The sequence below is a fragment of the Tympanuchus pallidicinctus genome, unplaced genomic scaffold (assembly GCF_026119805.1).
Source record: "Tympanuchus pallidicinctus isolate F22 unplaced genomic scaffold, pur_lepc_1.0 scaffold16, whole genome shotgun sequence".
Classification (NCBI taxonomy): Eukaryota; Metazoa; Chordata; class Aves; order Galliformes; family Phasianidae; genus Tympanuchus; species Tympanuchus pallidicinctus.
Window position 1 is genome coordinate 15924364 of NW_026294679.1, and position 27433 is coordinate 15951796.

The 27433-nt window shown below is 43.1% G+C and overlaps 2 protein-coding genes across 8 annotated transcripts in view; one reads left to right on the top strand and one right to left on the bottom strand.

Annotated features, from left to right (window-relative positions):
- Positions 1-4534, bottom strand: part of KIF20B (kinesin family member 20B) — a 64777-nt gene extending 60243 nt beyond the window's left edge. For 3 of the 4 annotated variants that reach the window (XM_052677352.1, XM_052677354.1, XM_052677353.1), the window contains exons 1-6: positions 4425-4534; positions 2300-2456; positions 1743-1829; positions 1459-1575; positions 1126-1264; positions 562-746 (exon numbers count right to left, since the gene is read on the bottom strand). In XM_052677352.1, the coding sequence (XP_052533312.1) occupies positions 562-746; positions 1126-1264; positions 1459-1575; positions 1743-1829; positions 2300-2455 (684 nt within the window). In that variant the 5' untranslated portion in view covers position 2456; positions 4425-4534. The remainder of the gene's footprint in view (positions 1-561; positions 747-1125; positions 1265-1458; positions 1576-1742; positions 1830-2299; positions 2457-4424) is intronic. The other variant, XM_052677351.1, reaches the window with a different exon arrangement.
- A 3918-nt stretch (positions 4535-8452) lies between these two features.
- Positions 8453-27433, top strand: part of PANK1 (pantothenate kinase 1) — a 40002-nt gene continuing 21021 nt past the window's right edge. The window contains exons 1-3 of one of the 4 annotated variants that reach the window (XM_052677364.1): positions 8453-8590; positions 11815-11897; positions 12907-13019. Coding sequence is in view for 3 of the 4 variants with exons in the window: in XM_052677361.1 (XP_052533321.1) it covers positions 22183-22432 (250 nt within the window). In the remaining variant the exon portion in view is untranslated. Of the gene's footprint in view, positions 8591-11814; positions 11898-12906; positions 13020-13923; positions 14231-22081; positions 22433-22651; positions 22789-27433 lie in introns of those variants that run through there. The other 3 variants (XM_052677363.1, XM_052677361.1, XM_052677362.1) reach the window with 3 other exon arrangements.

The following is a 27433-nucleotide window of genomic DNA, read 5'->3' on the forward strand; positions in this document are numbered from 1 at the left end:
GGCAGCAAAGCTTGCAGCTACTCAGTTTATCAGGTCAAGTGATCTACCTACAAACATGGCTCTTGAAACCAGAGGAGGCACCTCTAGCACATGATCACATCTCATCCTACTCCATTACAGAGTTAAGATCAGCATACAGCTGTTCACTGCATTTTCTTTCCACATCCTCACTAAACCTGGAACAGTTTTACACAGCTTTGGTTCATGCACATGTAGAAGACAGGTGTTGTTTCCCCCCGCCATACTTACAGATCATTGCAGCCAGACTTAACACGTGCCTGGGCTCTCAAAGTTATTCAGAAAGAACCTGACTGCCACCTGCCTTTGACGCACACTTAACTAACTCCTCAATAAGATCAATCTAACTCCACAACTGAAATACCCCACTATGGTGTGGCATGCCACTAAGAAGATGCTTCATTCTTTTTTGACAGGAACAGAAAGATGAATAAACAACTACATGAGAACACACAAGCCTCTTTCATCACACAATGCACAGGATCACACTGAGCTCCCTCAAGATGCATGTACTCATCGTTTCTTTATGAAGTAGTCTCCTACCTCTTTTGTCAGACGAAGCAATGAATTTTTAAGAGCAGTTTCTTCTCTCACTTGGTCTTTAGTCAGTTTTATGTAATCTCGCCACCGAATAGGTTTCAGATCCATTTTTGTGTATAGCCTTCCTCCAATAGTTTTAAACAACATATCCATCGTCCTTGGCAAAATACCAACATCATCTTCTGTCCCTGTAAGCAAAAGAAAGGCCCCAGTAATTATCATGAGCAACGTACAAACTAAACGAAGACAAAGATAACTGATTTGAATCTCAAGGCACACACAAAAAATGTACAGGCCAGTTACAGTCTGAAGCAGCGTTTGCAGTGTTACTAGTGAAACACAACCCATTCCTTAGACATTACAGGGCATCACTTGAAAACAGCCAAGATATACTGCATCAGCTTAGCCATAAGAGAAGGGGGAAAAGAAAACGCAGCAAAATCCCACATTTAACAAATATGCAAGTTTTCAACTGTTTTCCAGGCTTCCTCCCCTCTCTGAAATAATCTGAAGTAAATCCTGCTTTAAGAAACTAATTCAAGGAAAAAAACAAAATTCTACTCTTACCTTGGAATGTGTAGGTTTTCCCAGCATTTGTAATGCCATACGTAAAAACAAGGCGATTACATCCTTCTAGGAAGTCTAGCACTGGCTGCTTCACTGTACCTTCAAAGAATTCTTCTTGAGTTGCTTCAGGTCCAAACACCTGAACGTTACCAAGAAGCTGGTTAATCTCTTTAGATTGTTTAAGCAATCCTTACATACTTGTAGCAGTCAGATACACGCTTATAATCATACAGAGAATTCTGAAGAAAAACTTGTTTGTTGTATATTAAGTAACAGAAGACAAGCAACATCTTCCACAAATAACTTAGAGGCATTTAAAGAAAATTCATTTACTCGTGAAAAGGTGAATTTCTGTATCGCCTGTCCTGCAGTTTTCTCAGTCGGTCGACTCCAGGAGCTCTTAGGGGGTTTCAGTATAACGCTTGTTGAGTCCTCAAGTGAAACACACCCCTATTAAAAGGAAGCACAAGTAATGTAGGCATCAAAAGTGTTTTAAAAGATCATCATAAGGGGAAAAGTAAACAAGTATACGTTAAGGGTTGTTTGTTTTCTTTTGTTTGGTAGTTTGCTTTTTTTGTTTGTTTGTTTTTAGTGTTAAGATTAAGTAAATGTCCTACCTGTGATCCATTTGCTCTTTCCAGTGCTGTAAAGGGCTTAATGCGCAGGCAAACTTGTATGTGTCCCCTAGGCTCCAAACTAGACGTCTAAAATTGAAAGAGCTGGAAGTTACAAATCTGACTAGATCCTCTCTTTGATGATTAGCACATTTACACAGCATTCTTTTCATCAGCCTGTTGTAACAGACTCATTTGATGACACAGGAAGCACGAATATTTCACTCTGTTTTCACAAGTGCTTTGGCCCCAGCTAAACTTCCTTGTGAGAGCCTAGAGTTTCAAAACAAATAATACTGCAGTACACTCATGTACTGCATTCAGGCCAACTATAAGCACAAGTCTTCCATCACTCTGCTTCTCTGAAGTGACGTCAGCTTCACGCACCGAGACTGGTGCACCTCATAAGGTATCAAAGCAACACACACACACGTATCTACGCATAGTCTAAAGGCACAGATGACTGTCATCTCTTCTTCAAGATTCTAATTCTTCTACCATGAAAAGAATGAAGTTTCTTTTACAAGTTCCATTTAATTTTAATATTGAAGCTTTCTTACCTGGCTCATGTCTGAGCTTGAAGAAACTGAACTAAACTCATCAGAGAGATTTGTTTTTATGTCTTCCACATTTACCAGTCCTGTTCTTTCTGGAAGCTCTATGCCAGCTACATAGGATGGTCTCAAAATTTTATCTTCTTCTGAATTTGTTTCCATTCTGCAAGATGATACAAAAAGAAATTATTCTTTGCTCTTTCAATGCATGATGCAGAGTTCCTAAGCTCAGTTAGGAAATATGAGACTAAGTGATATCTGCAGTTTGCTTTGTGTGTGTGGACTGACTCTTGCTTCGTCGTCCTTTTCTGTTCTACTCAACTTTCTTTATCTCAAACCCACAAGTGTAACCTTTTTCCTATTCTCCCCTCCATCTCCCTACAAGGAGCAAACCCTGTGGTGCCGAGCTGCCTGTCAGACTAAATCACACCACAACCGCCCATTGGGAAAAAGCCTTTTGCATGTAGCACCGCCTTCCTAGAGCCATGATGGCTGATGGAAATAGTCACAGATACCATTTAGTAAAAGCAGGCCGCTCCACATAACCTTTCCCGTCATCTCATTTTGCAGTTCGAGTCTCCTTTTGGAATAAAAGCTTATCGCAATAGAACATTGCAATGGCTTATCCCTGTGGCACCTAATCAATCGTTGGTATGAAAAAGGATAGCCCAATGCAGCTGAACACAAGGCAGGACTCAGAGGCACTGTGAAGTCTAACAGGTAGCTTTGGTATTAAGAGGATACTAAACATCAGAAAACCTCATGCCAGAGTACAACTGTTGGCTTTTAAATCCGCAATTTAACTCCTTCAGTGCATCTCAGTCTCAGCAGTGATCTGCTACAGAAAAGGAAAGTGTAATTGATTCAGCGTGACAGGACACCAAAATAACCCTTAAGACGCACATCTGACATACAAATACCTGCGCATTTTGCCCACACTTCATTCTCCTGCTACTTCTTCCTCTGATACCACAGGTGCCATCTTTGCAGTTTATATTTGCCCTCTGAAATAGCTTGTCAGGATATCACTCATCTACCACGGCAAAAAGCACCCTAACGCTTGGTGCTGCCCGGCTTCCTACAGCTTGGACAGCGATTCAGCCGCCTTGCAACCCTAAACCCTCACGCCAAGCTCCAGCAGCGCACATACAGTGTCCGTAAGTGCTAATAGGGAATAGGAAACGTTTGATAAACTTCAGCGGTTAAAGCGGCCGATGGGACCAGCGCTGGGGCACGGCCCTTCGCTCGCTGACAGCGCTGCCTCTCACGCAGTCACGTTTTTGATCTCCGCGAGCAGCACAAAAAGCCGGCATGGAGCAACACACAGCTCAGCCCTCCTACCCGACCAGCAAAACGCAGCTACCGAGTCGGACAGGGCTAGGCAGACATCGCCGAAAGTCACGCTGAAGGGAACGGGCCAGGCGTTCCCTTCCCTCTCCCTACAGCTTTCAAACAGGGGAAAGCCCGCCCTGAAATACCGGCCGAGCTTCTGCAAACGCTGTCTGAAGCAGGACGCGCCATGCACGGTCGCTCCCGCAGGTCGCTAGGCAACCGCAAATCGCCGACGCCGCCAAAGGGGCCGCACGTCTCATAACCGCCGCTTCATGTTCAGCGATGGCTGCTCGCAAAGCGGCATTTAGCAGGATCCTGCTCTCGTGCTGTGATTTCTCGTTTGAGAAGCAGAAGCAAGCGGTGCGCCGCACGCAGAGCTGGAACAGTAGCCCTACATGTGAGAGTTACGCTGGCATCGGTATCGCTGCGAAATGCCGAACGCCCAGCTGCCCCTGTCAGGCACGACTGCGCTGTGGACACCTCGGACGTCCCGAGGCGGAAATTGTAGATACCACCGCGGAAGAAGTGCTCTCCCGTCGGCCTGTCCTCGCCAGGAGGGGCTGCCAGTGGATGCAAGGGCAGCCGCAGGGGGCTGGAGGAGACCTCAGCCCCACCCCCTCCGGCGAGCCTTCACCCGCCATCAGGACCTTCGTGGCACGGGAGGAGACAGCAGTACCCCGCCAATCGGTCCGCCACCGCCCCTCGCTTCAGTCCCACGGCCCTCGGAGGCCCGTGCCCGCACCGCGCTGGCCATCCGCACCCTCAGATCCCGTGCCAAGCGCCCCCCTGCGCCGCCCACCTGCGCGCAGCGCCACCGCTGTCCAAAGAGCACGCCCGCTAACGTTCGCGCGTTGTTTTCAAATTCAGCCAATGGCATTGCGCGGAGCCGCGACGCATTCTGGGTTCGAGCTAGGATTGGCTGTCGGCGCTGGCGGTGCCGTGGCGAAGTGCCCGACGGGAGATGTAGTCGTAGGGGCATGCGGTGGTTCGGTCATGCTGATTCCGTAGGAGGGCTCCTCGTGAGAGCCGCCCGGCTCCAGGATGGCGCTGGGCTGCGCGGCTGTTCACGCAGAGTTTGGGTTGTTGTTTTTTTTTTGTCATACCCGCGCAGAACGCCTAGGGGCAGCGGGACTCCCGCTGCACGGCATATCGCCTGGGTCCTTCGTCTCCCCTTCTCTCACCGCGCGTCCCCAGGCCTGTGAGGATGTCTGTAAGTCCGCTTTCGTCGATCCTCGCGTGGTTGCGGTGCTGCTGCTCCCACGGGCCCGGAGGCTGCGCTGCGGTGCGCTGCGTGCAGGCGGTCTGATCGCTGCCTGCAGGGAGCACCGAGGCCAAGGCGCTCCGCTTGGCGAACTGCCGGCCTCGTGTCACTTCGGCTCTTCCTCACTGCGGGTACAGCGCTGATACAGCTGCGGGTAATGCTGTCTGTGTTGGGAACCTTACTCTGTTGGAAGTTATTGTTCGGGCTACTTTATTTGATTATCGTGTTCCAGAATTGCAGCATGGCAACTTGTGCATTTTGCTAACAAAAATTGCCACGAGCTTCCCTTTAGACTCAGACAGGAATCTTCTGATCTGCAATGAGAATTGTCTGTCTTACGCTGAAATAAAAGGAAAACTATCTTGGAAGTAGTTGGTAACTATCAAACAGAAAGGTTTGTTTTTCATCTGAAGAAAAGAATGCTGTATAGTGCAGGCAGTTCTGTATAAAATCCTTCTGTGCAGATCCTGCTGCTTCAGCTAACCTGTTTGAAATCCCTTCTCTCTTTAAACAGAAGTTATGTCATATTGGTAATAAATGTTACTTGATTTTTATTTGGATGCTGGCCATGTTGCAAGAGTTGCTCTGTTTTAATGGTGTAAGATCATGCAACTTTGAATTGGAAATTGTTTGTCAAGCAAAACCAACAAGCTCCTGTAGGCTCTGTTAAAGGTTATTTTTAAACGTATCTTCTATGTAAACTAATTCCAAGTTGTATTTTTTTTTTATCAGGAGAGGACTGAGAACAATTGAGAAAGAAAGGAAAAATTTGCTTCTAGGGCAAACCTGACAGTTTTTTTGTATAAGTAGCTGAGAAGGTAAATTGAAGATCTCAGACAATTTTGCAAGATACAGTCCTAGAAAGGTTGGAGACTATCTGTATTAAAAACAACAACAATAAAAAACCACCCTGCTAAGGTGAGACATAATAAAGAACACATAACAAGCAACATTTTCGTTTTCTTTGAGTACTGGATTTCTAAAGCTGTTTTTATTGTACTGCATATGCAGCATAACTTAACCTAGCATCTCAGAGGTCTACCACCAACATGTGAAAAGAGCAAACACGTGCTCTTAGCCTCATACAAACACTGATAAAGAAAACATTAGCATGGCATAACCCAGCCTGCTTTTGCATGATTCTATGATGACGCTCCATCTATGTATATGCACTTTATGGCTTTCAACCAATACGCTTTCCTTAAGTGGTTTGTGCAAGGACAGCCAGTTACAACAAAATTATCTGTTGCCAAATCTGTTAACTTCTGCCTCTGAAATTTGGTCGTTTCTTGTAAAATTGCCTGTAAGTTGTGGAGCAAGGTTACTGCTCTCCAGGGGCCTATGGTTTTTGTAAATGACGTAGTAGAACTCTTCCACTTATCCTGGGAAACACATGCTCCCTGTATATGGGACAGGATTCAAAAGTTGTGGACAGTCTGCTCATCTGAGTGACAGGAAGATGCCCTACAATACAGTTTGTGTCAGTTAGCTTTGCTTTGCCATCAGAAGTAATTAGAGACACAATTAGCACTGCTGGGATTCAGCCCAGCACTCTGAACACGTCGAGCAGCAGCAAACCAAGCCAGGCTTCAGCAGCTCTGTAGTCTCACCTTTGCCAGGAAAATTAACAAAGCCACCTCTGTGTACCCTCAGTGCCTGGATTTACTCCGTACAGACTTTCTGGCCCTGCTTCAGGGAAGGTCCTTCTTGCAGGGCTAGTCTGGAGCTCATTGGCACAGAAGTGTCCTTGCAGAAAATGGTGCATTTCTTGAGTTATCTCTTTGGTAGGTGCTGCATGAACTCCTTTCCCCATCATTTGCATTGCTGTTGAGGTATTTCTCACTGCCTTTCATGTGACTCCATATAGAAGTTCCCTCACTACAGCCAGTGGCCTTCAAGTGTCATTATGTCTAATGCACATGCAGCTCATTCTATGAACTCATTTTGCAGATGGTTCATTTTCTGATTTTCATATAGTGCTATAGGTATGTTCTGCTTTACCATATCTTCATTTTGGCTGGAAAGCTGCACAAAGGAAAAGAATCTGGGGATATTAGTTGGCCAATAGCATCCTGGCTTGTATCAGAAATAATGCAGCCAACAGAAGCAGGGAGGTGATTATCCCCATGTACGTGGCACTGGTAAGGCCTTACTTCAAGTATGTATTTAGTTTTGAGCCCCTCAGGATAAGGCAAACAGTGAGATCCTGGAATGTGTCCAGAGAAGGGTAACAAAGCTATGAAGGGCCTGGAACATGGGTCTTATGGGGAGTGGCTGTGGGAACGGGGATTGCTCAGTCTGGTGAAGAGGAGGCTCAGAAAACCTTGTCACTCTCTTCAACTGCCTGAAGGGAGGTGGCAGTGAGGCAGGGGTCAGCCTCTTCTTTCATGTGAATAGTGATGGGACAAGAGGTAATAGCCTTAAGTTGTGCCAGGGGAAGTTTGGGTCAGATATAGGAAACGTTTCTTCTCAGAAAGAGTGATGATGCACTGGCACAGGCTGTCCAGAGAGGTGGTGGGGTCACCATCCCTGGAGGCGTTCAAGAAACATGGAGATGTGGCACCGAGGAGCGTGATTAGCGGGCATCATGGGAGCAGGTTGATGATTGGACTGCAACGAGCTGCTTCCTCGAGTTTGTAGTTCCTAGCTTTGTCCATATTGGTTTGCTATTCTTTACCTATTTCCTACTTGTTCCTTATAACATCTCAATTTGGTTTCCTTTAAGAGGTGGTCTCATGTTACCAGAGATCTTACGACTAGCTTTAAAAGCGCAAGCTTGAGAGAAAAATGTTTTGGGTTCCTCAGTGTCATTTTGTGTTTGAGCATGTGTGTGTCCAAGCTTCCTCTGGATCCATGAAGTACCGAAGTAGCCACCTGCAGCCCAGCAAGGCCAAACAGGCTGGCCCCTGCAGATGACTCATGTAGCTTGCCCTCCAGCAGGCACTGAGCATGACAGCACTCCCGGCCATGAGGATAACTGTTTGTAAATCTTTGAAGGATTTTATGAACACCAGTGTGTGAAAAAACATAGTATTACTTCTTCCAAGGGAACTGAAGTGGGAGAAGGTATGAAATATATTTACTGAGATGTATTTTGTTCAGCTTGCATAACTCAAGATTTAGTTTGTCTTAGGAAAGAGCGCAGTTGAGACAGACAGCCTCTCGTTATTCCTTCTGTACCTTCTTGCTATTACTCAAACCTTTGATGAACTAAAGAGAACATCTGAACTGTAATCAACTCTTTGATCTTGTAATTAAACAACACAGTTTCAAAATCGATTGTTTTCTATTATACAATAACAAAAATAGTCACTGCTTTGAAGGTTAGATCTAGCATTTTGATATTAGAAACTTCTGCCTCTTCTCAACAGGCTCGAAATGTACGTAAAGCTGCAACTGTCTCTTGGATCATTATGGTTACTAACTGTATGAGTGTACTCGGGTTCTGGGGTTATTTCAGTTTGAGCAGCTCCTTCTTTAATGAGCACATGTAACAAAGTTCTACTTTCTATACTGTCTTGTTCTGCCTTCTCTAGGGTCCTTCTGTAGCTGGCAACAAGCACCATGAGACCACTGCAGTGGCTAAGTATTTTGTTGCTGAATTAGTGAAAGGAGCTGGAGCATTTGGTCAGCTGATCAGGCTGAACAGCACAGTACCATGTTAGTTGGTATAATAGCAGAAGTGGCCTTTGTTGGAGAAAATGGTAAGAGCTGTTTTCATATTAATACAAGCATTTGCTGTTGTCTGCCTGGTTCATAGTCATGTAGTGTATCATCAATGAATATACAGATGTTATAATTATGAAATAAACAAGAGTTTGGCTAAGCAGGTTACAATAACAAAAAGAGACTAGATAGAATGCTTACCCACATCCTGGGCTCACTACAAAACTCCAGAGGAGAGATCTCCAGAAGAGATTCTTCCCTACTGGTAGTCAACTCTTAAGTGGGTCTAGAAGAGGTGCAGCCAGGCTCCACTCCTTCCGGCAGCACAAGTGGATTGCCTTCACCTGTGCTCCCGTGGTTGACTCATTGCTCACCTCAGGTAATCAATCAGAGGTTCAGGCAGTGATTCAGCAGTTCCCATACATGTAGCAAATGGTTTAGTTGGTCAGCAGGTGTTTAAAATTTATATCATGTATCTCAAAACAATTGTTTAACATATACAAAGTATTTTGTGCAAGTGTATTTATGTCTTCCTAGTTCCAAGTTGGAGACTAGGCCTTTTGCCATGCAAGATGCTAATTATTTTCCTTGAGGACTGTGTATTACCTTGTAAGTTAAGCCAGGTGGAGGAGAGGGAATTAATTCCAGATCCTGTTAGTGAAATTTTATTTCTCTTTATTTCTATTTCTATTGATTCATTTTCAATCATCCATAGAGCATTATAAATACCAACATAGGCAGCTGTAATTTAATGATAAAACCTGAGGACACGCTTCCCTAAAATGAAATATATGTTTCAGTTTTATTTCAGTAGAGATTTAAGAAGCTTTATCTCAATTCTAGGCTTCTTATGGAAATGCTTTGTGGTGCAAGAAACTTGAGCTTTAATCATCAGGATGGCTTCTTATTGAGAATACTGGTTCTTCTTCTGTAGTGTTATATAAACTTTAGTCTACAAGTAGTGGTCTAATAGTCCCAGAGCCCTCAAAACAGCCCTAAAAAGTGTTTCCAATAGAAGTCGTTCTGTTGATTGTAACATTCTCAACCTTTGCTCCATCACCTTACTGGAAACTTGATAAGCTTAATACATTGGAGCACAAAGTCAGTATGAATCCAGAGTAGCACAAAGTGAAAGAAGTGAAACTGGCTTAAAATACATCTCTATATGAGTATGTATATTATGTATGTTTTGGTTCCATGCAGATGCCACAAAATTGGCCACTGAAGTGTCTCAAGGATATAAGGCATCTTAAAAAGGTGTGGTTCAAAGACAAGAAGCTTACTACTGGTGTGAGATGGGCAATATACAAGGACCAGGATGCAGTGTAGCCATTACAGTGTTTCTGTGTAACATTACTCATTTTTCTGGCTCTGACACCCAAGACATAGTTGCTTTTATACTCAGCAGCATCAGCTGTGTCCTGACCTCAGGAGCCATTGCTGTTCTCTGACATTATGTACTGTTCCTCAGAATGTTGTCAGGCTTTGGGCACTCTGTGCTTCTTGAATTCATGGGAGTACACAAGTGGAATAGGGCAGTTGCACCAGTGGCCTTCAGATGTTCAGTTTGAGCCTTCAGGGAAGTCAGTGAGGCACTCAGAATTGCTTCAGACATGTTAAGTTCTTGTTCTGAAAGTGCAGTTACACTTGGTAGTAGAACTAAACAATATAACTGCAATCTGAGTTTCCCACTGAAGCTTCCCACTTAATTTTTTATATCTAACCTAAAAGTCAAGTGTTTGGTGTTAGGTAAGCTATTATCCTAAAATATTAGGAATGTGCATTCCTTGCTTTTTTATAAATCAGATTTCTTATTATAAAGTACTTGAAAATAATAGCTCTGGCAATAGAAAATGGCTCAAGGCGTTTCCTGTTTTGCTTTGAGCACTTTTTCCTCCTGTTAAAAGCTTATACTTTATAAATATTTCAGGATGGACAGTGCTCATCCTATAGGAAAAACAAAACAGGGATTTTTAATAGATGGAAAACATCTGTGCTGCATAGTCATACTTCTGAAGAGACTGTGCTATGCAGTCAGACTACAGTGCTCTTTGCAGTGCTGAAGAGTCACACTTGTCTTGCTGAAAGCCAACCAACAGATTAAAGGAGATAAAAAGTTGCAAAGTTTCAATTGCTTGTCAAAACAAAGATGGTACAGCTGGTTGATTAAACACAATCTTACACCATTATTTTTATCCAGATTGGCAAGCCAATCTGTATGAACAAACAGATGCTGGAGCAGCAGGCAAAAACGCTGATGAGAGAAAAGGGCAGGACTGATTCTCTTTTATTAGGCCCCCATTGATTGGCTAAATTGCTTTGTCAAGTGGCATCGTTGACAGTTCTTTAAAGAGGAGTCAAATATTCGTAGAACTGGTTGGTGTACAGCATACTATTCTTACCTTTGAGCATACCTGGAACTGCTTGTTAGAGAATTTCCAACTGGAGTTGTGTTCTTCATTCGATGCTGTCCCACCTCAAGCTGGCAAAAAAAAAAAATCTTCCAGCCAAGGACGCGTAGAGTTTTGAAACAAACCAGACTTCCTTTCTCAGAGTTTGGTCACAGCTAACTGAAAGGTTTTCACTGAAATGATGTTTTTATCAAGCACTGGCTGATCTGACCCTCAGTAGTTAATATAAACCCCATTTTGCAAATACATATGTAAATAACTAGATTCCATCATCAGTAATTTGTTTCTGTGCTTCTGATTTTCCTTTTTGCTGTTTCAAAAGATTACAGAATCTACCTGCAGTTCTATTGGGATGCTTTTGTATGGTTTTGCCCAGGTACTCCCATGCCACCATATATATGTGCCAATGAGAATACAAAAAACTTGTTCCCCTACGCAAATTTGATATATATACACATTTGAAAAGCACCCTAAGATCTTTGTGTGGATGTTGTTTTATAAAATGATGCTACACAGTTGATCAAAATAGTCAGTACAAAGCAGCATTTTGGCATTGTAAAAAGAACAAAAAAATGCACCAATTTACAGGTGAGAAGGAATCCTGTTATTTTAAGGGTAATATTAGTATAAAGTTAGTGAATTAATAAATTTCAAACTGGATGACTTATGCTCTCAGAAGATCAATTTTCCAAGACAAGTGATTCAGAAATAGATGCTGTAGCATTGTTACTGTTTTAATCAGATGGCTATTGCTGTTACAAGTAACCCTACAAATTATGCATGAGGATATTCTGCACAGGCCAAAATTACTGACTTGATGTTTTGTTTTTTGTTCTTGGTGGATAGTATAGCTAGCAACTGGGTGTGTAAAGCAGCTCTTAACATGGCCACTACAAATCTCAGCAGTGAACTTCAACAAGAAAAAATGAATATGGTATGTATTTCTTTGCCTATGGGAACTATGAATGATGGTGTATGAAGCCTTATCACAGGAACATTCATATAAATCAACTTTTCTCACCCCAGAATTTGTAGTAAATTGATGATTTGGGAAAACATTGATATGTGAAATTCTCATCCCACCTTTGCTTGGGGTAGATAGAGTACCTTGGTAAAATTCCCTTTATAGAGATATCTAGTGTTGTATCAGTAAGAATCTAAATGCCTTAAGGGAGTTGTGCTTTATACATTTGGTTTTGGTTTAGCTTATTTTGAAAGGTTTTGAGAGAGAATGGAATCATAACTTTCATATAGATAAGATTGTGTTTGAGCAAATAGCTTTAAATTGTTTTATCCTGATTTTACTGTTTGGTAATTTGGAATAATAATGCTTTCCACCTGTAGACCTCTCTGTAAGGCTATGCTTATTGGGTATTACTAACTGCATATGTTCTCGGTAGGCCATAACCATTAAAATATTTGCTAGGTTCTACTCACGGAAGCTTTAAACTATATATTAATTTCAATAAATTTGCTTATTATCAGTTAGCTCAGCCTCCAGATGTAGAATCTGTAGTGGCACTCTGGTAATATGATGATTCTGAACATGAGGTAGTGAAGTAGTGAGGTTGCTAATAACTTTGTGTTCTGTCTGTCATAAAACGGGTATGGATGTTCTTGGCACTTCTATTCCTTTTCAGAAATATGCCCTCTGCTATTCAGCCCAAATCCACTTTGTTCAAGTCTCCACGTTACCAGTTGTGAATGTTACTGTTGTGAATGTTTCCAGAGTATGTTATTTAGACATCTCTGCCTCACAGAAGGAGAAGGTGAGAAGGAACTACTGAAGCACAAATGAAAGACAAGGAGTACACAGCTTTGCGAAGTTCCTCATCAAGTGTTTCATGAAAAGCAGTTATGAGAGGCTGCTAATCATAAATGTGTCTCTTTTTCTTTTCTCCCCCCCCCTACCCTTTTCTTTGTTCTTTTCCCTTTGGCTACAGCTTGTAAAGTGTTATCACGATACTGGTCTGAGCAGGCAAAACCACTACTGATGCCTACCTATGATTGGAAGACAACACGGGCCATAGACTGTGGAATGCTGACCTCACATTAGGTGAGTCTGTTGCTCACTTTCCCACCCCTGCCCAATTCCTGTGTTCCTGTCCTTTCTTTGTATCACTAAATTCATGTCAGATTTCTGTGTTATTAGTTGCATGGAATCCAGTCTCACTTGACTGTACATACACTTTTCCCTAAAGAAGTTGGATGTTATCATCTATGTTAGATATTCATTATGCAAAGAAAGCGTAGAACACAATTGCATTGTAACAGTTTTGAATTATTTTTAGTTGAAGTAATGAAAAAGAAGGTTTAGCAAGTTTGATGTTAACATTTCTTAGCTACAATTCCTAAACTGTTGAACAGACAATTATATTAGAAGCTATTATACGTGTATGTAATCAGTAAATATTCAGATGTTATAATTAAGAAATATACAAGAAAGTTATGCTGAACAGGTTATCATGCTAAAGAAGAACAGATGGAAAGCTTATCCAGCTTGCTGAGAAGACTCCAACCTCTTGGAGAAAAACTCTCCCATCGTAGTCAGCTTTCAAATGGGGTCTAGGAGAGCGGAGCCAAGCTCCCACCCTTCCAGTAGCACAGGAGAATTTTCTTCACCTGTGCTCACAGGGCTAACTCATTGCTCACCTCAGGTGGTCAATCAGAGGTTCAAGCTGTGATTCAGCAGTTCTCATACAATATGAATATGCATTTTTATTCATAAGTGAATTGTACTGAGACAAGTGAATGTCTTAAGAGCAATGCGTGGAGGAGTAGATTCCATTCTTTTACTTCTGTTCAGTTGTAAATGTACTGGGCATGGATCAAATAACTATTGACGTAGAAAATACACATGTCAAACAAGGACTTGAAACAGTGCTTTGAGGTCAGTAACCTGTGTGCTTAGAACTTTGATCGCAGTGGTAGCAACCAAATGACATACTTTTGGTGGAGATACGGGCAAATATAAACAAGTAGCTTTACACTCAGTGTTACAAGCAGAACAGCAAAATGTTAGTGGGGTGAAAATGTGTATTTCTAATAAGCTTAAGGAGCTTCAACAAATAATGCTCATACTGATGAATTAATTTGCTGAAACTGCAAGGAATGGGCTTTTTGTGTTGTTTATTTATATTTAAATAATGAACAACGCCAGACAACAAAGCCTCAATGGATTCTGCTTTCAACAAGCAGCATGAAAGAGGAGTCTTCCCAAGGCCTTCCTGTATCAAGTGGAAGACAGCATGTTTTGTCTGATGAAATGTAAGTTTAACTGCTTATCAGTCAGTCCAAAGCATTGCTAGATTAATAGTCAAACAGCTGTGAATACTATTTCTGCTAGGTTAATAGCCAGCTTGCTGAGAATAGGTTTTCTGGGGAACTGAAGCAGCTTGTTGGTTCTGTGATTGGCTGAAATTAAGGGGAATTCTTTTTAAGAAAATTAAGATATTTACTTCTGATGTTTTTCTGACATAGATCTTCCAAATTTTCATTTTGCTGTCACAGCAAATGGGTTAAAAGTCTAAGAATGACTGTGGAAGGCTACTATTAAATTTCACAGTTGAGAGGGCATGGGTATTTTCGTTTTGACTTCTTGTCCAGCTGATCTAAGTAATTGTTTTAGTGTAGAAGTGAGAGCTGTCTTTTCTCTTACTTTTTGTTTGTGATTGCCGCTGTTGTCTCTTTAAATGGGAGGGGAAAAGAGCAATTATTCGTTTTGTGAAATATCTGAAGATCTGCAGATACAAAGCACTCCTTAATTGCAAAGGACTGAAATTAGAGCTGTATTAAGTCATCTTTCCTTTATGTCAGTCCATGCAGTGGTCTGAATAAATCTGTTTGTAATCAAATTTAAACTTGATTGACGAATAGAGATAGAAGATTTGGTATTTATTTTTCTTAACCACGGGCTGTGTAATTCACTGAAACTAGAACTCCAGGCTAATTTCTCCCTGTAGGAAAGAGATACCATTTAAGTTTTGTTGTTGTTGTTAGTAAGTGTTAATGAAGTATTAATTAATTAAGTAGTCTTTGCTGATCCTGTGAAAAACAGTCATGATATGTCAGTTCAGTGCTGTTAGCTCTCGTATCAAAATGATATTTAATCCCCTCTAAACGTGAATTTGCTAGTTTATGTATTTTGGGAGGATTAAGGTCTGAAAACTGGCATAATAAGGCTAGAAATCAGGCAGTTTTTCTTCCATTAGAATTTCAGGTCAGAAATATCTATTTCACCTTACATTAGACTTGTTTTACACTTGTGAATGGAGACCAGATTGTGTAATCTGTGGGGGTTCTCGTCCTAGTAACTGTTGACCACTGATGCCTCATAATCACTGCAGCAGTATTTTCTCCATATCTTTGCTTTATGGAGTAGCTGTGCATTCATTCTGGCTTGTGTACTATGCTTTTCCCCTCTTCCTTCCTTGTAAGAGGTAATTGAATGAAAACTCACATCTCTTCTGATATTTTAAATAAGTTTTATAAACGGAGACAAAACAAATCAATCGGTTCCTTCTCCTTTTAGAGCAATCAGAGAAAAACCATTGGAGATTGATATCTCAGGCCCATCAGTTCTGCTTTCAGTCAGTATACAGATGTTTTGGAAACAAGCGAACAAAAAGATAAAATAAGTCCTTTTCTCCTGCTGTATGAGAGAGAAAAAATGCTTTTGTTTTCTCTTCCCATCTCTGAATAGGCTGGTGCCAAAACTAACTTTGTGGCTTCTTTATCTGGCTTCTGTGTTAAAACTAAGGACGGAAGCAACAAATTTGGATAGATTAAGGATTCTATTGGTAAAAAATGTGTATTCATATTCATGGTGATGTTGGTAAGATTAAGGATTCTGATTTACCATTTGTGAGTCAAAAAGGATAATAATTTATGAGTGTCAAAGCTAGACGATCTTTGAGGTCCCTTCCAATCCAAGCCATTCTATGATTCTAGGATATTCGAAAATCTTTTGTGGCTTATGATTCTTGTGTCTCTGACACTTTCAGATTAATTTTTTGATTCAGGGAATGTGTTTAGATGACCCATACGTCTCTTTGAATCTTATTTTCGTTAGACAAGTATGTGTATGTACAGTTATGCTATGTTTTATTACGCGAAAATAAATGTTTTGGTAACACTAAGGTTCCTGCTGTGAAATGTAAATTGTTGCCTATGCAGGAATGACCCTGCAAGTTATTGTATTTTATTGTATCTATTTTTCAAAGAGTATCCAGTTGGTAGATAGAAGTCTCTTTTTTTTTTTTTTTCTTTTTTTTTTTTTCTTTGTATTTGTTTGTACATAGTTCTTATTGACCGTGTGAAAACCTGGAATTTCTAAATTGACTTCCAGGGGGAAAAAAATCATTGCACACAACAGATTATTCATGGTATTATTTACTCTAAAACGTTAACAATTCTGGAAATATCAGAGGATATAACTGCAGCAAAACAACCCAGCCTTAGCATAATATTTAGTTGTTTCCCTCCTTTGTTACTAGGTAGCTAGAGCTTTTAGGGAGAAATTTGTCATTAATAGCACAGCTCCATCCTACACAAGAGTCTCTAGTTCTTTGCAAACATGAACTTTTAAAAGGTATTTTTAAAAGATTAGCATTTGAGCTTTGTCGTCTGTGGTTTTAGCTTAATCTCACAAGGGCAAATTAAATTTTTTTTCAGCATCAAAGCATCATAAGACTTTGATGTGTTTGTGTGAAGGAGAAGTCATGTTGTTGAGATACTGAAGCTTTAACTCCAGACTTAGTTGTGATGTTTGGACTTAACTCTGTATTTAAATGATCATTGAGACACATCTCCCCACTACTGAAGGTGGTTGCCAAAGGTGTGCTGTTTCCCTTTTGCAGTGATCCCTGTCTGTGAACTAATTTTGAAGAGATGTTGAGCACTCTGTGCTCCTTCCCTCCTGAGCTGGAGAAGCAATCCAGTTGGAGGTATGTCTAGATAGATGTTTTAGAGAGGAGTTTGTTTTTCTTCCACCTGCAGGCATAGGTCTGGTCTCTTGTTTTAACTTGATCTATAATCCTTGATATCCACAGGAATTTCATGTCAGCATTGAAGCTCTGGGCATACAAATTAACGCAAGTGGAAAATCTTGCTGAGTACTGACAGGAGAACCAGTTTCTCCTTTTCATATCTGGTAGTGCTGAGTGAGCAATAAAGTCTTTTGTAATTGTTGGTTGTAATTGTCAACTATTCAGTTGTTGTATTTCAAAGAGCTTGTTTCGAAACTGTCACTTTTTATATGGTGCTTCATAATGCCATCATTAAAGAGCGCTGAGTTGAAAAAATCCACCGTGAAGATACTCAGCCAAGCAAAACCAGTATGTGTATGTACAGGAGGGTAATTGTCTGTGGGCAACAGTTGTGGAGCAAGGGCCATTGTTTCCCCTACCAAATGCTCACTACTTGTTGCAATCATTTTTTTTTAATGATTAGGAACAGTGTTTCCCAATCAGTGAGTTCTCAATTTATATGCTTTCCAATTCTGTGTGTTTAAGTTTGACTAAGGTAAGTGCCAGTGTGTTGATCCAAATGCTTAGGGAGAGAGATTGTGGATTGACTGATGGGAGCAAAGAAGAGTGTATTTTTAGGTTTTTACATATATAATAGTTCAAATATGCTACCTGATTTTGGCTTTTTTACAAGCTCTGCAAAATAGGGATCATAGCATGTTAAAAGATGATTAATCTCCAATGCCTACTTCATCATCACTGACTTGTTCTTCAAAGCAATAATCAAAAACTAGATTTTAAATCTTTACAGACTTAAGGAGTTTTATTTGAAATGTTTGAACTAAGGCACAGAAGGTTTTGTTTTCTGTGTAAGATGGTCACCAACAGCTTCAACAAGGATCAGTTGAAAATGTGAAGAGGAAACACACCTATAAAGTAATTTGTACTTGTCTAGCTGGGCATGGAGAAAAAGAGATATTAGCAGAGAAATCTTTAGAAAGTAGAGGTTGTAGGTTTTCTGTGACTACTTCATGCTTTTATCAGTTTGGTTGAAAGAGAGCAGCCACCAACTAACCTCATCTCAGGAATATCCTGAGCTGTGGAAACCATGTGGACCAGTGCAGAATCTGTCCATAGGAAGGGACAGACTGGTAAGGCCAGGCTCACCTATGTATTCTTCTGACTGTTACTCCTGTGTCTTAGCTGGTGTTGTTAGATATACAGGTCATGTCCTACTCAAGAAAGTTTTCCAGGCTGCATTCCTATTGCCTCACCTGGACAAGAGCTTGGGCACTTGGCTTAGAGGTCTATCTATGAGGTATCTGTCGTCAGTGAAGTATAAGAACATGCCTCCTGAACCTCTTCAGACCACCCAAGTTAGGTAGCTACTTAGAGACAGTGCCTCTCTTTGTTTTGCCCATGATGCAAGCAAAGGGGAAATGAGATCTGCCTCTGCAGGGGAACAAAGCAACTCAAGAGTTATTAAAATCAGTAGTTTTTACTAAGTGTCACAACAGGCATAATTAAAAGGAGCTAAGATGTGGGTGGGGAGGGAAAGCACTAATGGTTTCAATGCAATCTTTCTTGGCCTCAATCTGGCAAACATTCAGGCATATGACTAAATTTATGCTCTTTGTTCTCTCTGTAAGTTGTAGCTTCTCGTCTCAGATGTGTTCCTCTAATATAGAAGCATGATGAAAACAGAAGTAACCGGAATGGAAGTATAAGCAGGAATGGCAAAGTGCCAGCAATCCCTAGAACACAAATCTGCAGGCAGCTAAACGAGGTTTGTTTCGTTACACTCTTTGCATTGTGTAATATGATTTATGTAATTTGAGAAGGATGTTGCTCCTTATCAAGGTTATTACTCCTAATTACCACTTTCCAAAATGTGACCAAAGCTTTGTAGCTGGCTGGCTTTGAATAGGAAAAACAGCGACAGTGCTCTGTAGCATTTTGAGGGGTTCTTGGGTGGCGGGTTTACATGTGGACTGCATCTGCTTGATGCTTCCCTTAGCTTTGCCTCCAAACAGGAATAATACGAGTTCCTCAAAATGAGCATGGAGCTTCATGGGTTTCAGGCAAGATTGTCTGATGATAACACATGTGGTTTTCATGCTCCCTGCCCCCATTTCCATTGAGGTTGAAACTATAGGATCTAAAATAGTGCTTTCAATCCCATCTCAAACTATCTTAAAATTTGATGGAATTGGCTCAGAGTGTTACAGCCTGTGTCTGTGTGTTTATAAGCAAGTAAACAGACGTAATAGAAACCTGGGTACCTGCAGCGTAGGCAGGCATAGAATAAGGCATGAAATGTTTGCCATGCAAGTGTGTAGTATGCCATGGGTCAGTGATAGTAGAAAGTTGACTGTTCTGAGTTTGTTTGTGTCCTGGGTCTTTCAGCATGCTGTGTTTGTCGTTCTGTTCCCACAGATTACTGGTTTGCAGTGACATATGTAAGAAATGAGTTAAAGTAAACAAGTAGTTTCCACACCTGCCTTTTCAGAAAGGAAGACAGAAATATAGTGTAAATATTAGTATTGAAAGAACTGCAAGCATCCCAGATAGCGTTTGTCAATATTGCACCCCTACCTGTGTTGTTGACTTGTGGGTTGAACTCAAATCTGAACTAACTCTTAGGATTTGTTTAGAAAGCCTGGATAAAAGGAAAACGGAGCCTGTAATAACATGCCATGATCTTACTGACATCTTACAGACTCCACACCTAGTTCTTGATTCGCAAGAGCTTTGCAAGAGCAGTAACGTGTACGTGTGGTGTGAAGAGAAGAGAAGGCAATGCCACTTCTCAAAAGCAGTGTGTGCCTTCAGCCTGTTGCTGTTGTACAGCAGGTCTTTGAACTAGCTGCAAAGCTGTGGGTGTAGTGGGAAAGTTTATTTCTGCTTCCTGTACTGTTTTGAGGAGATTAACTAATCCTGTCACATTTCTTCTGAGTTGTATTTTCTAAGACATTCCAGATTTTCAAAATAAATTTATATTACTACTATTGTAGTTAATAACGTGAGGCCTTTGTGACACCAATTCAGCCCTTTGGCAGATTATTAGAGGAGCACAGAATGCCTGCATCGCTACATCAAGCAATGCGATCCTGAAGTGTGGTGATGTGGCTCATAGCTGATGCATAGCTAGTGGTGTAGTGGTGTAGTGATGCATCCTAATGATGTAGGATGAACAGTGTATCTGCTCCCAGTTTCAACTTCGCTCATGCAAAAGTCTTGGATCACTTTCCACTGAATGCCAAAGATGGGAATGACTCTCAGAAAGGTGTGAGGCCAGGCCTTCTCTTTATGCCAGGGCAGGATCAGCTTTACCCAAACTGTTCCTTGTAGTTGTTTAACCTTTCATAAAAGACTTGAAGTAGTGGACAGTCTTCAATCTTTGAATGCATCTACTGCTTCTCTAACTTCATGCTAGGGAATATCTGCCTGAAGGCATAATCAAAATTCACGTGCTGCAGTTTGCACTCATATTTTTTTCTTGTTTCAGCAGCCACAGGGTATTTCCTTCACTGTTATCCTTTTATTCTAGATTTGAATATGCTTTTAGATCGTTTCTTGCCTAGACAAAACCTTGCTGTTGTGATTTTACCTTTTTTTTTTTTTTTTTTTTTTTTTTTTTTTTTTAAGTTATTCCAGAAGTTTAATGCTTAAAATTAGTTGCAATACTTGAAACAGATGCTGCATTCCATTGCAGTCAATGGAATGGCTGCTTATCCTACCACACAGAAACTAAGTGTACAATTAAAAGTTGGTTTGCTTTTATGGAGGAAGGTTAAAAGTTGCCACCCTTTGGCTGAGTTGTATGAAGTGCTGCTGTATCTACTCCCAGTTATGCTGCAATTGCAAGAGAAAAGCAGGTTTGCAGGAATGATCGTCTGCTGTGCATTAGTCTCACTGTGTGTGCAGTCAGACTGTCAGGGATGGAGAAGGCAAGAGCCAGGGCAAACTGAGGAGCATAAGCAGCAAGGACTCCTTGTGACCTGTGTTACCATATATGAACCATACCCAGCTGGCTGCTGGGACTACAGCTGATGGTCCCTGAGTACTAGTCCTAAAAGCACAGCTCTTGGTTTTACTTAAATGTGATTCAGTAAGTAAGATTCTCAGTGAGTTGTGCAGTTTAGGATGCCCCATAGCTCATGTGGTCCTTCCCACCATCTTCAGGGCAGCCGCTTTTGGGGTGCCACTTGCAGCAGCTGCTCATCTATTGTGAGAAAAAATCAGAGTGTTTTAATCATCTTCAAAATGTTAGTTATTGGCTTTAGGAAGGATGCTTTATATGTTCTTTGTTCCCAAACACATTCTCCATTCCCCAGTTTCATGCATGCATTTGCCTGTGACTTGTTCTTGATTCCTGAAGCACAGTGCTCTGGTCTCAGCTGAGAAGTGGAGATAACTTCACATTATCCCTCTCAAGGCTGTTCCGTTGGGCTGCACTGCTGTATCCTTGGCTGGGGCCAGGTACAACTAACCTTCCTGTGGTGAGGTTGGTGTGCAGTGCAGGGCCCGTGTCCTGTGTCAGTGGTAGGTGTGAGGAGAAGCCGCTATGCGACCGGCTCTTATAATGGCCCGTCATCTATGCGGCGACGGGCGGCTGTGTAGAAGTGACCTTCGTGCATGGGGCAGAACCGACCGAGCGTTGTGCGGCTGGATACGCGATGCCGCAGCGTAGTCACTGTGTATTTGTATATCTGTAGCCACTGGATATTTGATGTTTTTACACTCCATTCAGAAAATGTGTTTTTCCGCCGGGCCATAAATCACGGTTAGAGGACGAGCAGCAGCGCTGCGCAGGGAACGCCGAGATAGGGAAAACGCGCGAGGTCGGCCGCGCTCAAGGTCGCGCGCGTCGCTCCCGACCGCTCCGGGACACGTGACGCCGGGCACAGAGTGGAGCGCTGCCCCGATGGCTCCGGATGAGGCAGGGCGTGCCCGCGGGCGGGGGGCGAACCCGCGGGGCGGGGACAGGCGCCGGGAGCCGCCCGCCCGGGGCCCGCAGGTGCCGGGGTCGCGTGAGCTGGGGGCGCCGCGTTCCCGCCGAAGGGCGGCGGCCGCCCCTTTGCAGCGCGCCGCGGCCGCCACCACGCCTGCGCCGTCCCCACTAGGGAGGGGGGAGAGGGCGGACGGGCGCCGCATCCTCGGCGCGCGGAGCTGCTGGCGGCGTGAGCGGCGGCTCCGCCGCGCCCCGCTGGAGCTGAGCTGGGAGACAAAGGGGAGAGAGACACCGCCGCCATGGGGGAGCAGCTCCGCGCGCAGCCCGCGGCCGCCACGGGGGCACCGTCCGCCGCCTCCTGCTCGCTGCGCGGCGGGCTGCTGCACAACGGCTTCCACCCTGCGGGCCCGACGCTCAGCAACGGTGGCTGCGGGGAGACGCCGCACCCGCTGCTGCTCCGCCCGGAGCCGCCGCCGCTCGGACGTGGCTCCCCGGCCAAGAAATGCAGGTTGCGCCGCAGGGTAGACTCGGGACGGCGGCACAGGCCACGTAAGTGATGGGCGCGGCGGCGCGGCGGCGCGGCTCGGCGCCCACCCACCCCCCCCGGCACCGCAGCCCTCCCCGCGCTGCCCCAGCCCCTCTCCCCCGCCCCAAGCATGCCCCCCCCCCCCCCTCCCGTTCCGGCCGGGCGGAGCGAAGGCCCTCGGTGCCGGCCAATGCGGCGGCGGAGGCAGGGCACGGCCCCGCCCTGCGCCAATGGGGCGGCGGCGGGCGGGGAGCGGCGGCCCGGCACGAATGCGGGCTGACGGCACCCCCGCAGCCAGGCAGCAGCCAGGCAGCAGGGTCCCGCCGGCCGAGCAGCCTCCCGGACGCGCCCATGAAGCTCATAGCGCACAAGCAGCGCTGTAAGTAGTGGCCGCGCTGAGCCGCGGGCGGAGGCGAGAGCGGTGCTGGGAGCTCTGCACTACTTCGTCGGGCTGGAGAAACGCACAAGCAGAAACTGATTTGGTGATGTGCTGCTTATGAGCGTTGCCTCTGGCTTTTCGTTGGTCTGGGAGGTGTCAGTGGATTCGCCTCGTGATTTAAGGCTGTGACATCTATGTTTCTGATGTGCTTCGTTGTGTTAGGCTCGGCGATTAGGAAGCAATGTGCTTCATTTGCTTGGTCGTGGTTAACATGTATACAGGTATGGAGCTGCTGTGCAGTGCCCGGGCAGGCACCAACAGCAGAGCAGCACAGCTAGGGAGCACCCTGCTGTGGACACACTACTGTTCCTTCAAGTTCCTTCTGTTCCTTCAAGTAGAACCAATGCACTTTTCCTTCCTTTTCCGAGATCAGCATGTTCTGAAAGGATAATGAGGGATAGAGGCATGCTTGCAGCTGCCTGCTGCCAAACCTGGGGACATCTCTGTTCAGTATGAAGCACTATGTGTTCCACTACTCAGAGTGGATTTTTGGTTTTTGTTTGCTTGTTTTTTTCTTTAATACTGAAACAAATGTACACAGGCATCTCTTTGAGAAGAATAAAAAGTCCGAAATAGCTTTGGAGGGATGCAACTTTCCCAAGGCCACTTCATCAGTGCCTTCTGCTTGTCAGATTAGTTTTTGCTAAGTTCTGCATGCCCCTCACCTCAACACATTCTTTTGTTGCAGAATTGCATAGTTCTTGCACTACCTGGGGAAAATTATGGGCTCCTACGAAATGTAACGTGTTGGTGACCACATCATTCTCTAGCGTGAACTGTTCTTATGGAGTTCTTGTGTAGCTTCAAATTTCCATTCAAGAAGAAAAGCTGCAGCTCTTGGATTAAGCTGCATGTTTATTTGATGCAAGTAAGAGGATATAAACTTGCATTTCAAACTTAGAGTAGTTTTTAGCGTTGCAAAGCAAAGACTTGTATGTTTTTGTGTAGTTACTCAAGCCAGATAGAACAAGGAATTTGGTTTCTTTCATATATTGAGGGGAGAAGGAAAAAGCTAATCAGGGTGCAGAGCCGGATGACGGTGGCTGTATTGCCTGAAATGTGCAACAGCTGAGCCCTCGGCTGTAGGCGTTCTGGAGAAGGTGGGGATGGGAGCAGCAGGTGAGAGCAGAACTCTTAAAAGCTGTTGTGTGGAGTATTTCTTTGCTAAATAAGAGACATAAGTTCTTGTTGATTTTGTAGTTTTTCATTTATGTGCAGGAGTAAATTTGCCATTCATTCATTTTCTTGCAGGAAAGCGTGACAAGGCATTGTTTAGATTGAAAAAGTTAATTAAATCTGACTCCAGTTCTGGTGTTGTGAAGTTGTAGGTGTATCCGTCTCTAGAACACTATATAGTCCCGTTTTTCTGGTTTTTTGTATTTAATTGCACCCTCTGCTGATGTTTGTTCTGTGCTCGGGGACACATTGCAAAATGCAGTGCGGTTGCCACATGATGTGTAAGCCCTGAGTATTGATTGCGGGGTTTGCTTTGCGTGGGGAGGAAGATAATTAGTATTTCCCAATATTCCAACACATGAAGTTATCTTTCTGTAGTAACAATTCTTTTAAATCCTTACAGATGAAATACTGAGTATTGTAGACAGTCTTCTACATTCTCAGGCCTTTTTCCTCTCAGAGAAGGGAATGTTCGTTTTGGAGCCCATGTTCTTGTCTGCTCAGCCTGTGCTCATGGAGAGCCTGGGGTCTGCTTCATTGTCCTTCTGATCTATGACAGGCATAGGAAAGAAGCAGCTGTATGCCTTAATTGGATTGCTTTTCTTAGATGAGAGTGAAACTTTGGGGTTGCTCTCCAGAGCAATATCTGGCATCTCGCCCCAAGTCAGTAGGCAGTAGGTAGAGGTCACAGAATGCGTGCTCAGGGGTGTCATGGCTTCACAGCTAATGCATGTTGTAGCTTCTGTGGTCAATTTATGAATAATTAGTTGTTGCTTCTCAGCAAATAATGTTTTTGGCCAATATTGACATTGTTACATCTGTGATGCTTGGGTGCAGCATAACTGTGCAGTGTTACTTAAGCCCGGATTTTTTGTTGTGTAAGACCTAGTGGTGATGTTAAATGTGGAGTGCCACAATTATGGTCTAGATTTTAATGGAGAGTACAGAAATGAGATGGTTTTGGTCAGCACAGTGAATGTGGTGTTGGCAACTGAAAATTGGTCTGGAGTAGAGCAATATCCCACAGGATTTTAATCTTAAGAATGACTTCTGGTGCAGTGCTGCTTAATGTTGGTCCCCAGCTGGTTTTCATGTAGATGGATGCTAGGGCTGCCTGAAGAATGGGGCTGATGGGAAACACTTGAGCTGGTTGGTGTGGCCTGCGTTACTGTGAGATCCAACTGCATTCCAGCTGTACTGCCAAGGTTGTGCTTTGCCAGCAGGAATGGGAAATGTATACAGATCTTGTCAGTGCCATTGGGCTGGGTGCTGTCAAGCTGGTTGCTAGTGAGGAATTTCTCTTCAGCAGATAGTTGTTTCTTATAGCTTTGTGAGGTTGGCATTTGGTAAGCTGGTTTTCCATGAAACTGTGCTGATCAGGTAGTGACCCAGTCTCTCACTGCTATCTTCAGAAATCAGTTTGTGGTAATGAGTACATATGTGTGGATGGTCACACCTGCCTGGCAAACAGTTCTGCCTTCTGTTACGAAGGTTTTTCTTTCCCTTGCTGCTGAGCAGGCAGGTGTTCTGCAAGACTTCACTGCTGAAAATGGTCTGGAAGGTGTCATTTAACATTTGGGGAATTTATTTAGCTGTAGATCTGCAGTGTTTGGAAAAACTTCCTGTGCTAAGCAGCTGAAATTAATCTTTAAAGATGTATATTCTATTTACATTCAAAGGAAAACAAAAACTTCCATTTTAAGCCAGGTTTGAATCACTCAAAATAATTGTATAATGGGAAGGAATAACTGAAACATGTGTAAATCATTAGCAATGTCTTAAGTGGAAAGCAGCAGTGAGAATGTTAGCCCATCTGACCCATGACTCTTGTTTTGTTTTTTGTTCCCCCCCTCTATTTTTAGCTTTGGCTTTCTCTCCACTCTTCCAGCCCCATTTAAAGCAGGAAAGTTATTAGCTTGCCAGTGTATCAAGCTATGGAAATGAGATGGAAATGAAATCATAGGATTTCATCACATGAGTCAGGGAGGGAGGAAAAAAGACAGCTGAACCTAAGGTCTGTTATCTGAGATATTCATGGTGGAGATAGCAAAGAGTGCTGATAGCACCATTTAAGATACTGATAAAATATTGAGATACTGTACCTTTGCTTGAGAGAGATTTAAAAAAAAATAAATAAAACAAGTGTGGGAAAAGGGAAAGAAATTCCTAATTAGTGAAAGGCTGAGTGAAGCTGGCCAGGTGTGCCCAGTGAGGACTGCAGAGGTGTTACGCCAGTCTTGCAAGGGGAAATGTATGAGCTGAGACAGCTTTAGCAGAAGAGGAATTGCTGGAAATCGGTCACAAATATATTGATAGGAAGAAGGAATCGGGCATAATCTCATTGTAAGATTTGAAGAGTAAAAAGATTGAGCCAACTTTGTGTTGTGGTTGTTTAAATGCGTGAAGGAGGTTGCCTTTTGTTAACCCGTTTAACAGGGCACTGTTGCTGAGTGACACAGGAGTTCTCTTCCCCTGAGGAATTGTGAATGAGGAGTAGGTTAGGATTTGATGCTCCTTCCCCTCTTCTCTGCCTTAAGCAGTATGTCAACTGCAGGGTTTTGAAAAATGAAACGTCTTCAATTCTGGATGGAATATGCCTTATAAGAAAAGCTTTATGGGTTCACACTGTTCAAAGTTTGCTGAAAAAACTAGGTGAAGTGTGTCGTGGAATTTCTCATGGGTGGACCTTTCCCCTAGATAGCACAGCTGTTAGTGTGCATCAGATTACCTCATTATGCAATGCTGGCGATACCTTCAGTTTGCATTGTCACGTGCTGCTGCAGCTAGGTTTTAGACTAATAAGAATTTTATCTGTCAGTAACAAACCAATAAGTAGTTGGTGCTGTTTATTAACATAAAGAGAACGCATTTTCACAAGAAGATAAGCAAAGCCTTTGATTTATGGTAGGCTTTAAGAGCACATGGTTCATCTTGATGCTTTCTGTGTCAGTTCTATGAGATACAGGTCTACATTTTAGTGTTACCACTTTTTATGGCTTGCTGCAGTACAAAATTACAGTAAGGCAGTTTTGTTTTCTCCACAGTCATAGGTTACATTGGGCCATTGTGCATGTTGCAGACTGTCTTTGAGAAGATGAAGATTAGCTGCAGTGAGTGTGCAGGTACACAGAGAGTTGTCTGAAGGTGCTGAGGAGACCTAATGGTGCTTGAGTGGTGTGTTTTGTTTAGAGGTATATTGGTTACAAAAGCTACAATGAACTAAGAGTTAAAATAATCACTGGGATACATGAGTGTTTCTACTGTGATTCCAGTTATGAGGAAATTATGTGAATGTCACCAGAGCTTATTAGCAACTTGGACACTTGGTTTATTTCCTAATTGGTTAATGAGTCAAAATGTCTCCTTTATTGCAGGGGAGTTGGAGCCAGGTTGCAGTGTTAACAGCTGT